Genomic DNA, 15,280 nt, shown 5'->3' with positions numbered 1-15,280 from the left:
CACACTCCATACTTGATTTGCCAAGAAATCCAGGTGGAATTCAACATACGCCCTTTAGAACATGCCCAGAATCTGTCTAGGACTCCCTGTCTCCACTAGTACTAATCCCTGACACTGTCCTTTCTCACCATGATCGTGGCTCTAGCTTTCTAATTGGCCCCCTGCTTTGGCCTCTGTCCTCCCCTCACCCATGGTCCACTCAACACAGCAGCCAGAAGGACCTTCATAAAACACTAGTCAGATCATGTCACACTTCTGCTCGAAACCCTCCAAAGCGATGGTGGGCTGGAATGGCTTGTCCTGGCTGGTGAGAGGCAACCCCACACACACACACGCCTTCCCTACTGTGCCCAGTGCTGTCACATGGGTAGCTTGGAATAGAACATGGTGGGAGTATTTACGCTATGGAAATTGGCAAATGCTAAAGAACCGGGGCTTCTTTCTTTTCTTTCTTTCTTTCTTTCTTTCTTTCTCTCTCTCTCTCTCTCTCTCTCTCTCTCTCTCTCTCTCTCTCTCTCTCTCTCTCTCTCTCTCTCTCTCTCTCTCTCTCTCTCTCTCTCTCTCTCTCTCTCTCTCTCTCTCTCTCTCTCTCTCTCTCTCTCTCTCTCTCTCTCTCTCTCTCTCTCTCTCTCTCTCTCTCTCTCTCTCTCTCTCTCTCTCTCTCTCTCTCTCTCTCTCTCTCTTTCTTTCTTTCTATTATTTATGCCTACAGCACCTGGTGTTCCTAGGTGGTCTCCCATCCAAGTACTAACCAGGCCCGACACTGCTTAGCTGCCAAGTTCAGACATTGGGCTTGTTCAGGGTGGCATGGCCATAGACTAGGGACCGTGGCTTCACTGGAGTGTGACCCTAGGACCTTCTGCGTGTAAAGCAGACGTGCTAACCACTACAATCTGGAACCACGTCCTCAGGGGTTCTTTTTTTTAAGACTCAATTTACCAGAACACCACGGCTCCAATGGTGACCCATTTCTCTTGGAGTAAAAGCCAAAGTTGTCATGACAGCCTGCAATGCTCTCTTTAATCAACCTCATCTCCTACTTCCCGCCCCTTTGCTCCAGCCACACTGGCCCCCTGGCCCTTCCTCAGACATGCCAGCATACTCTCTCACTTCAGGACCTTTGGCCCTGGCTGCCTCTGTGCCTGGACTCTCCCAGATAACTGCCCCCTGGGGGCTGCTTAGTCCTTCTCTTCCTGGAAGTCCTTGCTCAAGTGTCGACTAGTCAATGAGGTTTATCTAACCTCCTCACTATAAATTCTAACACCTTCCTTAGCTGTTTTGTTTCCCCCCAAGCATTCTAACCTATTACAAAATTTACTTATTGATTTGATTTATTGTTTATGCTCTGCATTCCCTCACTGAAATGCCATCTCCATGAGGGCAGGGATTTTGGAGTGTTTTCTTCACTGATGCGTCCCAGTGTCTAGAACAGTGCCTGGAACACAGAAGGCAACTAGTAAGCACGTATTGGCTGACTGGCTGACGGAATCTCCAAATGCCCACCTCCTCTGCAAACTTCCCTAAACTTTGTACTTTCCTGCTCTCCATTCGCAAAAGATCCAGATTTTTTCCCTTTGTTAGCATAGAGTCCTCTTTGTACCTGTAGCTACTAAAATACTTCTGCCCTATCATAATGATTTTTTTTTTTTTACTACCTGCCTTCCCCACCAGATGGCTGTTTGTAGGCTCTTCAAAGGCACCTCCAACACCTATCCCAACGCCTGGCACACACAACCCCCACTGCTATCTGTTAAATGAATGCATGAACATATAAACGAATGCTAATCAGAATGTAATTCTCACATGGATTCCTTTTCTCACCCAGAGCCCCTCTCCGGTGATGGCTCTGCTGGGAAGGCCTGAGGTGGGAAGGGCTGGGAGCTACCGCCGAGGGAGAAGCAACATTGAGTGTGGAGGGTGAGAGGGGGTCTTCTGTGCTCTGGGCTCTGAGCCAGTTGTTTATATTTCTTTCTATTAAGCTCCTTGCACTGTCTCGCCTCAGCCATTACTCTTGCTTTTCGTAAGCTCTGATCTGCCTCGATCCCAGGCTAGGGGCAGCTTTACACGCAGGGAGAGGAGAGCACCCTCAGTGGTGTGATCTGGGCCCTTTGGGAAGGCTCTCTGTTCCTAAATACTTTATTTTGGTGCCACTTTCCTTGAGCGTCTTCCTTTTTTTAAAATCTAGTTTTATTGAAGTATACTTGACATACAGCACTGGATAAGTTTAAGGTGTATAGCATAATGACTTGACTTACATATATTATGATATTGTTACCACAGTTGGTTTAGTTAACATCCATCATCTCATGGAGGTACAAAAAAATGTTTTTTCATTGTGGTAGGAACTCTCAGGATCTATCCCTTAACAGCTTTCAAATATACTATATAACAACATTAACTATAGTCATCATGTTGTATGTTACACCTCTAGGACTTATGTATTTTATAACTTAAAGTTTGTACCTTTCGATGACCTTCATTCAATTCTTCCACTCTCTACCTCTGGTAATACAAATTTAACCTCTTTTTCTATGAGTTTGATTTTCTTTTTAAAGATTCTATATATAAGTGAGATCTTATAGTATTTATCTTTCTCTGTTTGACTTATTTCACTTAGTACAATGCCCTCAAGTTCCACTCATGTCACAAATGAAAGGATTTCAGCCTTTTTATGGCTGAATAGTATTTCACTGTGTCTATATATGTACACCACATCTTCTTTATCCATTCATCCGATGATGGACGCTTAGGTTGTTTCCATGTCTCTTTGGAGTCTTTGGGGTGGGGGGCAGCCAGGATCCTTCAGTATTTTCACTTACTGGTTTGCCACTGGGGTAGTGATGGGTGTATGAAGTGTTTTTAATTTTTCAAAAAATCTTATGTAAATACTTTACATGTTGCTTAGAGTCTAGTGGAGGAATCAGGAGTAGGGGATTATGGTTTGCGGCAAAAGCTTTACAGGAAAATCTTGGGTCTGGGAAGAATTCTCCTAGGAGGTGCTCAGCTGGGAGTGCGGACAGGGAGTGGGCAGAGAAGAGTGTCAGGCAGAGGAAGCTGCATATTGGCAGGCACAGGGCAGCCCAGGAACTGAGAGCCACGCTGACTGGGTTGCAGGGAACTTGGGGAGAGTGGTCAGGATGAGACTGAGGAGGTAGGAAGGGGATGATTATGCAGGCCTTGCAGACCATGACAAGGATCTGTTCCTTACCCTAAAAGCCACAGGGAGCCATCAAAGCATCCCATTTTCACTGAAGGATTTACTTGAGGAATAAGTAGCAGGATCAAACTGCAGTTGAGAGAGTCTTCCTTTGCTCGTCCTCTCTCTCAAGCCCTGTGTTCTCAAAGGCTTTACTCCTGGAGCAGGAACGTGGCCTGGAACCCACTGGTCTCAGCACATGGTCAGACAGAACCAGAGCTGGTTCTTCTGGGGTTTTCAGAGCACATGGCAGTGTGGAGAAGTCCCCACCTCTTTGAGGTCCTCCTTTCCACAGAGGCTTCTGAAAGCTGTATCTTGTGGCCCCAGAGCTGGTAGCTGGAGGGGCCCCTCTACTCCTGCTCTGCCTACCCAGGACAAAGAATGGGCTGCACCCGGTGGAGAGAGGTGACTTGTTTCTTTTCCCAGCCATCAAGTGAGGAAGAAGTGTCCACACCCAAACTCTAAGCCTTAAGGGAATACAGGATGTCCTAACACGTCCTGTAGAACAACTTAATAATTTTCCAGTTACTAATTTGCCTTACCTGTTCTGTTCAAACAGGCTAATTGTTTCCTCAAAAAGACTCAGGTGTAGCTAGGATGAAGTCACCAGAGACGTGCCTAAACGATTACAAACACTGGTCATGGGTGCGGCAAGGCTGGTTACCAGCTACTCAGTCTGTGGATCTGATTTTCCTCTCTCCCAAAGCAAATTTGGTGAAGGCGCGCCCCCTGCTGGTAAGAAGAGGCTATACCAGTCAGAAAACCCATTCTGCTGAGTGAGCGATTCCTCTGGGTAATGTTTTAAAGCGTGGGTGATGTTTTTGGAACGTTCTCAGAGAGGAATATTAATGATTATTTCTCAACAAACATTTCTTGGTTGAAATATAAAATTAAAGTGATTAGTATAATCCATTCGTAATTGTGATCTTGGAATGTGTGAATTTTAATCAACAGTGAAAATACCAAGGGAGAAAAAAAGCAGGGAGAATTGATATCTGGTCTGATAAGGAAAGAGAACATAACTTTGAGAGCTTCCATATACTTTCTGCTTTTGCATTTTGGGTATTATGTTTCTCTTTGTTTATCTAGGGCAGTTGAATTTTTTTTATTACAAAAGTTTTCCAATATACACAAAAATAGAGACAAGACCAATAAATCTCTGTATACTCACCACTAAGGTTCTGGAGTTATCAAGATTTTGTCACTCTTGCATTATATATTTCATTAATTTTTTAGTTGCTTTTTTCCCCATAAATTTTATAACCCAGACATTATGTCACTTTACCCTAAATACTGTGCTGCACTTCAGAATGCATTTCTAAAGCCTGGGCATTTTGTTTCATAACCACATACCATTATCACATCTAAACATTTATAATCCCTTGAAGGCATCTAAATGTCCATACAAACAGTTTAAATTCAAGTTTCCTTGAATATACAACTGTCTTTTGCAGTTGTTTGTGAATCCAAGTTCACACATTGCATTTAGTTGTTTGGTTTCTCTACCCCTTCCTCCCCTCTCCCCCGCCCCCTTAATTGACTTATCCTTATATGTAGTGAAATGCACAGGTATTATGTATATAGTTCGAAGAGTTTTGATAAATGCATATGCCTGATAACCTACATCCTTATCAAAATAGGGAGCATTTCTATCACCTCAGAAAGTTTCCTCCTGTGTCTTCACAGCCAACTCTCCCCTCACTCCCAACTAGTGCTATGGCTTCTTTCACCATTGATAAGTTTTGCCTGTTCTAGAATTTTATATAAAATGGAAACATACAGTACGTACCTTTTTGTGTGTAGCTTCTTGCACTCAGCATAATGTTTTTGAGGTTCACCCATGTTGTTGCACATTCCTTTTGTCGTGAGCTGTATTCCGTTGTATGCGTGTACCACAATAAGCTTATGCACACTCCCGTTGCTGGACATCTGAATTATTTCCAGTTTGGGCTATTATGAAAAAAGCTGCTATAAATATTTTTGTGTAAATTTTTATGTGGACATTCGTTTTCATTTCTCTTGGGTAAATACTCCAAAGTAAAATAACTGGTCACAGTGAAGATATATATTTAAAACCCTAAGTTTTCTTACAAACTTAGGGTTTTCTTACAAAATTTTCTCATAAGCACTCCCTGCTCTTGCACTTTTTCAATTGTCCAATAGTTCTACATTGTGGTATCTCTTAACTTGTTCCTCTAACCCCTGTGTTTTCTGTAAACAAGTTTTGTCTAAAACCTGGATGAGATTCAGTTTAAATACTTTGGCGAGAATGCTTGAGAAATAATGCTGTGTAATTTCTCCTACATCTCATTGGAAAGCACATAAGTGGCTACTCTTAATTAAGATACCAAGACTGATCAGTAGACCCAGGGGGTGGCAGCCTGATCCCCCCCAGTGTAAACTTCCCCATCAACCCTTCATCTAATGGTTTCAAATGATGTTTGCCTTAAAGGACTAAATAAGAGATAGTTCTCATCCTAAAGATTTTGCAGTTTAGTTGAGGGCCCATGTCTAAACCTGGTATAATAAGCAATTAACAATTTAAAGAAAATAAGTGCCAATAATGGTCCAGATTTTTGCAATCTGATGCTAAAGGACATCAGAGAAAGGATAACAGGCAGAAGAGAAGAAGTCAATGTGGAGAAGCATTTGTCTAGATGGTGGGGAGCAAGGAAGACATTTAGAGCAAGAGAGGGGGTGTGCACAGAGACAGAGGGGTTCTGGAAAAGCTGATGGGAAATCACAACCAGTGAAACAGAATGTGGGAAAGGTAAGTGGGGCCCAGGAATTCATGTGTTTTCCTATGGAAATTAGAGAAACAGCATGTGGGAAAGGTAAGTGGGGCCCAGGAATTCATGTGTTTTCCTATGGAAATTAGAGAAACGGAATGTGGGAAAGGTAAGTGGGGCCCAGGAATTCATGTGTTTTCCTATGGAAATTGGAAGCTATTTTTGATTTATGAAGCTAGCAATCTGTGGTAAGAAGGAGGGTGGCTTGGAATCAGGGAAGATAGTTAGGAGGCCATTTTTAGGTAGACCAGTTGCCTCAGGTGAGGACTGATGATTGGTACTATTTGCAGAGCTGTGGAGAAAGGCTGTTCCAAAAGGGCCACTTAAAGAGTCAGAAAGGCCTGTGCCCTTACTCTGTTCCTTTGTGTGGTACTGGGAAGGAATAAAATGTTTAAATTTGCAATAGAGTAAGCAAATAAACAATGGGTAATGGCAAAACATCTTTAATAATTAAAGATGCCAATAAGTACATGAAAGGATGTTGAACATCACAAATCAATAGGGAAATGCAAATCAGAAACACAGTGAGATACCACTTTGCACCCAATAGGACTGCTATTGTAAAAAAAAGGTCCATTTATGCATTAATGAATAAATAAAATGTGTATTATTTAGCCTTAAAATGGAAATTCTGACACAGGCTCCAACATGGATGAATCTTGAAGACATTTTGCTAAGTGAAATAAGCCAGGCACAAAAATACAAAGCTTGTATGATTCCACTTATATGAGATATTAGAGTAGTCAAATGTATAGAAACAGAAAATAGAATGGTGGTCACTGGGGGCTGGATGAGAGGGGAATAAGGAGTTACTGTTTAATGATATGGAGTTTCAATTTGAAAAGCTGAAAACCTTCTGGAGATGAATGGTGGTAATGATTGCACAGCAATGTAAATATACTTAATGCCACTGAACTGTGCACCTAAAACGGTTAAAATAGTAAATTTTATGTTAGACGTGTTTACTACACGTGCGTGCACATGCACGCACTCACACACACACCCACACACACAAATTGATGATGCTCATACCGTAGAATTCAGGAGTGGACTTCCAGAAATATGAAAGTTAAATCTTTACATTCCTCCTCTTGTACCTCCCTCCACCCCATTGTCCAAAGGCCAAACTTAAAAAGCCAATACATTCTGTCCTCCTATATCCAGTTTTATCACCCATCGTTCCTCAGTACACTTCCTTGGTTTTACAGCCAGTTTACAGACTAACACACCACTAGAGAGGGCAAAAATCAAGATTTGCAGGTAGAAAACTGGAGAAAGAGAAGGCACCATGCTTAAGAAAATGCAATTCTTTAATATCAAAGTGTAATAGATTATTAAGATTAACATTTAAGAGATTTTCGAGATAATCAAGATTAACATTTTGCTGCTGCTCCTTTCGCTTTAAACAGCTCTAATGGTATCTATTTCATGAAGGGACAAGTCCAAACAAACATCAAGGAGAATAATGCACCTTTTGGATCCTCACACCTAGCCTAGGACTCTAGGCTAGGTGTGAGGATCACCTTCTGATCATTTAAGCTAAATGGTAAAGGGTTTCCCATGTGTATGCACTTAACCTAACAGAGAAAATACAGACTGCAGCAAAGGCAAAGGACCTGGGTTCTAGTTTTGCTTCTGCCAGTGTCTGCTATGTGTGACTCTGACAAGATATGTTCGGGCTCTGTGCCTATTCTGTCAATCTTCTGTCTCATTGTGACTGAGATAGGCAAAGCATCGGAGCACAGCTAAAGGAAGAAGTTGCAAAATCTCAAAGTCCAGAATTTCTATTTTTAGTAGAGCTCCTCAAAGTTGCAAATCTAAAGATTTTGCTTCATTGCGTACTCATTACAAAACCTGAACTCTGGAGCCAGCTGCTCAAGAGAAAATCATGTGGAGGAAAGTTCCTTTTTACCCTCAACCTCCTTCTTTTAATTTCGTGGTAGAGCGATATGCATTTTTCCACCAGATTAAAAATATAAATAATGACGAGAACAATGTGTCATAAGAAAAGGCTCACAAGTTGCCTTTTTTAATCCTTTCCTTATATAAACACTCTTTGTTGTCCATTATCTCAGTAATCAAGAGTGGTGACCAGCCATGGGGGTTGTGAAACCATGCCAGAGAAAATCTTTACTCAGTTATCTTAATGACTGTGTAAGGAGATGCTGGTGGGGCTAGCTGGTCTTCCGACATCACTGTAGTAGCTGCTACATACCTGCAGGTTATTATGAAGTAGAATGTATAATTTCAAAAGACAGAGCTTTGAAACTTGAAAGAAGTTCTTGATTTTCAGATGTATGCAAAGGTGGAAAACACATGACTCTATTGTACCATGAAATAACGTTCATTCAGAGACTGACAATGTTATCTAAGTAACCTGCTGGCATAATTGATCACTGTCATATGACTAAGGGAAATTCCACACTGTTCTCTATCTACATGCAGTTGATTCCCATTATTTGCAGTAGTTATGTTTCATAAAATCTATAAAATCACCACAAACACTGAATTAGCAAATAATATTGCTCCAAGAGAAAATAAAGGGTCAGGTTTCTATGAGCTTCTCATCAACCAATCAACACTTTATTTTAGGTATGTTTCTGTTTAAAGATGCCTTATTTAATATATACTGTCAATTCATCAACATTGAACTAATGGCCAATGGCTTTGTTCTCTATCGTTATTCCTTCACAATGCATAAAGAAGTCCTCAAGTCTTGTTTTATGCCAGATCTTTTATTGTTCAGGATGGAGTATAAATGACGCAACCTCAAACTTTTTCTTGCTTACTCTGTGAGACCATAATTGTCTCAAACTATACTTAAATGTATAGGGAAAATGGAGCCTTTCTTTTCTCTATGACAATTCTGGTTTTCCTCACAGTCTCTCCTTTAAAGGGGAAAGCCTAATTCATCAATTAATTCCCTAGTCTGTTCAGTCAAAGCAGTTTTCTTTAGTTTACAACAGTCTCTCCTTTCAGGAAATGCTTATTTGTTCTGAGTTTTGTTCCCTCCCTTTTAACCTTCCAAGATGACTTCTGGGGTTGTGGAGAAGACACTGCCTTTGAGGGCAGCACAGGGAACCTTGGATATATATCGAGCAGGTCCTGGTGCTGCTTTGTGGCCCTCAGTGGCCTCTGTAGTGATGGTCTCTTGCCTGACCGGCCACAGAAGTCTTCATTTGGTGAAAGAGTTTAGTCTCTCTCAATTTGGTCATGGCCTAGGGGTTCTCCCAGCAGACAGGCCTGTCTAATGTGACTGAGACCTCATGCCAGAGCTGACTGACCCAGGGATGTACCTCAATCGAGCAGGGACCAGCAGGGAACTTCCCTGGGATTTTTCAAACTGGAACTAAGCAACCTAGTTCCTCTTCGGAGGCAAAATTATGAGATGAGAGGCTCAGGGCTTTGAGGCTGCTATGCTTAATACCCAGAAGAAGCAGAGGTAGATGGGCAGGATGATGCACAGAGTATGAAAGTTACAGAGGCATTCAGATCTCTGGTCTAAGCTTCACTCAATGTCCTTTTCCTTTTGTTCTGTGATCTAGTCATATATCCTTCTAGTAAATACCCACTCTGAGTGCAATCTAGTATCAGTTCTGACACCTGCAAGTGAAAAAAAAAAAAACCCAAAACAGTATGATTTTAAGTGTTTTAATGATTATCACAGCACTTGTATATTTACAATAATTCCAAGCAACCTTCATTTACACGACTCCCCACAAGTATACTATGTTTATAGGTTGGGAACTACTTGCTGGCAAGTATATGAGAGAGTCGAGATTTTTAAAAAAATTGTAATTGTGAAATGTAACACCCATAAAAGAAGTGTACAAAACAAAAATGTATCTTATGAGGAATTATCACAAAGTTAGTACCCTGGTAACTATCACACAGAAATAGAACATTGCCAACACCCTTGAAGCCCATCTCGTCCTCCTTCTCAATAGTTATCATTCTCTTCTCTCTCCAAAGTAATCAAACTCCCTACTTTTATGATTATCACTTCTTTATTTTTCTTTCTAGTTTTATTTCCCAAGCATATATCCCTAAAATTTGTAGTTGAAAACTGCCCTCCCTTTTAATGTTATACACATGAAGTCATACATGTGTATAACACATGTTTTCGGATCTGGCTTCTTTTGTTCCAAATTATTTTTTGAGATTCATCCAGTAGTTAACTGTAGTTGCAGTTCATTTTTTTTTAATTGCTGTTTAGTATTCCATAATATGAATATATAATCTTTATCTATTCTGTCGATAGACATCTTTTAACTTTTATAAATAACACTGTTATGAATATTCTTGGTGAATACATGCACATTTTTTTGAGTATATATGTAAGAAAGTTGCTGGATCATGAGTATATATCTTTTCAGGTGAGAAAATAATATCAAATTGTTTTCCTAAATGATCGTTTCAGTTTTCATTCCTACCAACATTTTAAGAGAGTTTCTCTTGCTCCACATCCTCACTAATACTTGTTAGTCTTTTTAATTTTAGCCATTTGTGTGGGTGTGGATGGTATCTCATTGTGGTTTTACTTTCACTTCCTCCTGATTACTGATGAAACTGAACACCCTTTTGCACGTTTAATGGCCGTTTGTGTATCTTCTTTTTTAAATGCCTGTTGAATTTTCTTGCCCATTTTTCTATTTGGTTATCTTTCTCCTTTTTGATTTGTAAGAGCTCTTTATGTATCTGCGTAAGACCTTCGTTGGATACATATGTTGCGAACATCTTCTCTCACTCTGTAGCTTGCCTTTTCACTCACCTAAATGGTGTCTTTTGAAGAAGAGAGTCTTTAATGTATTCAGACTTATCAATTGGTATTTGAACTTAATTCATTTGATAGAACAACTAGATTAAGCAATGGAAAATAAATTTCTCAAATCAGTAAAATGAACTCATACAGGCTCTATAGCTAAAGTTTCACATTCTTCCTTTGAGATGATATTTCTGAGATGGCATTTTATTTTTAAATGATTGAAAATTCCATTACATTTCAAACCACAGAAATATACATACAATAATTAATTTCGCCGCTTGGTGGTGCCATGGAAAACTAATAATAACAAAAATTGTTCTTAAAGTTTGTGGAACAATAGGACTTGGCTATTAGCAAATTGAAAAATATAAACAACATTTGTAAAAGTTTGTAATCCTTTTACATATTAAAGTGGCTGAAAAATGCATATGGGCTCAATCTTTCACTATAAAATATCAGGCTTACAGCCAAACAAGAAACCAGGAAATCACAAGTGGTTTTTTCGAATCATGGAAAATTTCAAGCATTCTAAAATGCCTATATAAGTAATATCCCTGGTACCTACTACCTAGATAATAAATGTTGACATCCTGTCATATTTACTTTTACAAAATAAAGTTTACGTTCCTTTGTTCTCCTGTTTCATTCCCCCCCTTTTTTTTAATGGAGGCAACCAATATCCAAATTTGATGTGTACATTTCCAGTTCTTGTTTTTAGTACATATTCATGTGTTCATGAACAATACAAATGTTGCTTCACATTTTTAAAATATCTTTTCATGTTATATTGCAACTTGATTTTAAAGTGTTTTGTCATGTTGATATCTACTGATATATGCAGATATATACAGATCTAGATTAGTTTTAACTGCCGTGTTGTAATTTATGGCAAACATATGCTCTAAATTTATTTATTCATTCCTCTATCAATGAACATTTCTGTGTAGCAACAAATGAAATGCCTAGAACATTAAACATAAACCAGGTACTCAGAAATTATTGGAGACAGGCTTTTAATACAAGCAAAAGTGGCCTAAAATATCTCAGATCGACTTTTTTTGTCTTAGTTCTCCATGCATCTGTCATTAATGTTCACTCTATCTGCATGTGTGGCAGGCGTCATTCCTGATATTTCCCCCACCGCTTTTTACCCAAGGCTCTGTTGTGGTCTGCGAATGGGAGGAGTGGGCAGATGGAGTGGATAGATAAAGGATACAAAGAAATCTCAATGTCAAAATATAAGACAACAAAGGTTTGTTTAATGTGGAGCAGGGGAAGGTGGCAGCAGCAAGCATTATAAATTAGGAGGTGGTCTGAGAGTTTACTGCGCAGGGCATGCTACCACATCCGGATAACGAGACAGCGGAATTAGTGGTCTTTCTCTCTGTGCGCGTTCTGAAAGATGTAACCATCAAATTCCAGACGGTTGCCCTGGTAACCAGCGGGGAGGGGAGGGAGGATCAGCCAGAATTCTTGGTACGCTTAGACTTTCTTCTTCCGGGCCTCCGCTCTTCGCAACCACCGCTCCTTTCCTCGGTTCCCCGCCCATTCTGTGGTCTCTCATCATTGTCTTCCCCTTCTGATTCTCTCCTACGTCCTAGGTCGCCATCTTGGGCCATGCAAAATGGCGCCCCCTGGTCCCAGAGGAAGAGCCAAGGCGCGCCAGAGAGGCTGCGCACGCACGTGCTCGGGGGCCGTGGGTGGGGCGTGACGTTAAGACGTCGCTCCGCCCCCGGTAGTTTCTCCGCCCAGGTCCCACTCCGCCTTCCTCCCACTGGGCGAACCCGGAAGTGGAGGAGGAGGCGCGACGGCGGTGGCGAAGCGGCCAGGCGCTGGCGGAGCCGTACCCTGGAGCTTGTCTGGGTTTGGGGGCGGGGGGCGGGGCTGAGCGGCCTGGGCAGCCTGGCCTAGACGGGGCGGGAGAGGCCATGGCCTCGGCAGAGTTGCAGGGGAAGTACCAGAAGCTGGCTCAGGAGTACTCGAAGGTACCCGTTGTCGGTGGGGATTACGGGGTCCCCGGCCCTGAGGCCTCGGGTTGCTTTGACTTGTCGGGACGGTGGGGGACTGCGGAGGGGCCACGAGCGCACCCCTCCTCTCTCCTCCGCCGCCCATGTCCACCATTACCATGCCTCCACCTGCAGCTCCCAAGAGATGGGGCCGGGCGGTGTCTGAGTCCGTGTGCGTGTCTGCGGGAAGGAGCAGGAGTTTGATTCTTCCTTCTCACTGAACTAGTGGGCATGGGACTGGGATGTCAGAAATCTGGCTTCTGTCTCTGGTGCTGGCCCGGAGGGGAAGGGTAAGGTGAGGACCACCCCTCGTCTGCTGCTTCCTCAGTTTTCCCAGCCGAGTGATGGGGAAGATCAAGCTTTTCACCTTCCCACAGGGATGTTATGAGGATAAAGAAATTTATCTGCCCCCAGTCAATCTCGGAGAGTAAATAGAGTCATGCGTGTAAACTGCTTCACCAGGCATGGATGGTTATGAATATATTCAGTGATTTAGCAAGATGTTGTCTAGAAATGATTTTGAAAGCTTGAGTACTAGGGCTGTGTCCTTTTCTCTTTCTATTCCCTCGGTCACCTGGAGTGGGACAGAGCCCCCAGCAGGTGTTCAATACATGTTGAATTAAGCAAAATAGGGACCTGTCCCTTTGTCGTATTTATGCCATCAGTCTTTTAAATGATGGAATTCTTTCCTTGGAAAAAGGCAGTGCTGCTTCTGGGTAGGGTGTTTCTGTCTTAAGAATATTCTAATGAAGTTATAAAAGCAGAATCTTACATCTTTAGAAGTCGAGTCAACAGTCATTAAGTTTAGTTTTCAGTGATGTTGGCATTTATGGAGACAATGGGGAGACAGCTCCCTTTTTACAATTTGGAGAAACAGACAAATTTTTTTCTCACGACTTTAATATTCAGCATGGTGAAATGAAATATCCTTTGAAAAATAAAACCTGTGCCTAACCATACTAGTCTTTTCACCAACAAATGAGAGCCTGTTGAGATACTACACTTACTCCAGCAGTGCTCCCATTGGCAAAACTTTGTTTCCATTTGAAATTGTCTTGAGAGTCTATGGCACAATGCCAGTAATAAGTTTTCATCCTTTGAAGGAATATTTTCTTGTTTGAAAGGGGCCAGAAGTTGTTTGGAACAAACCCTTATGATGAAGTGGAATGGGTGGAGAATGGCAGTAGTATACAAAGTTGGCTCTACTATTTTGGAGTGAAAATGTTTCATAAGTATAAAGTAAGGGGACTGATTTTCTTCTCCAGAGAGTAAACAAACTCAGAAGGCAATTCCAAATGGCGAAAGAGTGCCAAAAATGAAATAAATGTATAACCTCTCAAAGTAATAAAAAATTTGAAAGATTTTATCCTTTTGAACATGTAAGCTGTTCCATTCAACACTTAGGTGCCCCTGCGAACAGTCCTCCAGAGTTGGTTGAGTGAGGTGGAGTTCCAATTTAAGGAGATCCCTTTAACAGAATGGTCAAATATTGTACATAATTATGATACAGTGTGACAAGTGATAGTTCAGTGGGAGCACAGAAGACATGGAGGGTGAGGGTAGAAGTTACTCTGGGGAGTACGGAAGTGGGAAGGAGGGAGGGACGGTAGCATTATAAGCAAAGTGAACAGGCTATGATTGCTGACATTCTTAAAGCATATTAAGATACATGGCAGAGAGTGGTGGAATATGGTTGGAGAGGTAAATTGGACCTGATCATGAAGGGCTGTGGATGTCAAATAAGATGTTTGAACTTTATCTTTTGAGTAATAGAGAGACAGCTTTTTAAACAGGAATGACAATACTTTTAGGAGGGAAATTGGTGAATTTGGAGAATGGATTGTACTAGGGAAGATTGGTGAAAAGAAGACCAGATTGTAGTTTGTTGGTATAGTTTTGGGGAGAGTAATATAGGATTAAATATAGTGACAGTTGAGGTGGAGAAGGGGCCTAGATCATGGTTAAAAAATACTTTTAGCTTCTTTTCCAAATACCTGCTTTCTGCATAGCATTAAACTTAAGACAGATACAAGGAATGCATGAGGTACCCATCTTTGTGTTTTATTCATTCTGCAGGACGTGATGAGTGAGGAAAGGCTAAGAGTTGACCCCGAATTTCTGAGATGACAGAACATGAGTGACACTGACAGAGGAGGGTGGGCAGGGAGGCAAATCAATTTGAAGCGAAAGGGTGGATTAAAAGATAGATGCGATCATAGAATTTTTGGGTTGGAATGCATATTAAAGCTATCTTACTTGCTTAGTAGCTTGGGATAATATTGGAGTAATTGCTGAAAATTTCTGGTGTAGATGGACTACCTAAAAGTTGGGACAAAGGCCAGAGCTTTTGGAAAAATTCCCATAAAGACAATAGTGGAACTTTAAGAGTTAATTAGGGAAGAACATTTTAGATAGACTTTTTGAGGAACACTTGGGGGAAGGACGTGACAAGAGGAGGAGAAGATGCTAAAGAGACTGTAACAGTCTGCCAGAGTTGAGCTTTTTTCCCCCTTTTGGGCCAGAC

General features: G+C 41.4%; 1 protein-coding gene and 1 pseudogene across 1 annotated transcript in view; one reads left to right on the top strand and one right to left on the bottom strand.

Annotated features, from left to right (window-relative positions):
- Positions 1–703: 703 nt before the first annotated feature.
- On the bottom strand, positions 704–819 carry LOC112478030 (annotated as a pseudogene).
- Positions 820–12,560: 11,741 nt separating this feature from the next.
- PPP1R21 (protein phosphatase 1 regulatory subunit 21) overlaps positions 12,561–15,280 on the top strand; it is a 51,789-nt gene continuing 49,069 nt past the window's right edge. The window contains exon 1 of the mRNA XM_006909609.3: positions 12,561–12,735. Coding sequence (XP_006909671.1) covers positions 12,679–12,735 — 57 coding nt within the window. The 5' untranslated portion in view covers positions 12,561–12,678. The remainder of the gene's footprint in view (positions 12,736–15,280) is intronic.

This window comes from Pteropus alecto, unplaced genomic scaffold, assembly GCF_000325575.1.
Source record: "Pteropus alecto unplaced genomic scaffold, ASM32557v1 scaffold131, whole genome shotgun sequence".
In the NCBI taxonomy this organism is placed as follows: domain Eukaryota; kingdom Metazoa; phylum Chordata; class Mammalia; order Chiroptera; family Pteropodidae; genus Pteropus; species Pteropus alecto.
Note: the sequence above shows the minus strand (reverse complement) of the source record. Positions and strands in the feature narration are given on the sequence as shown.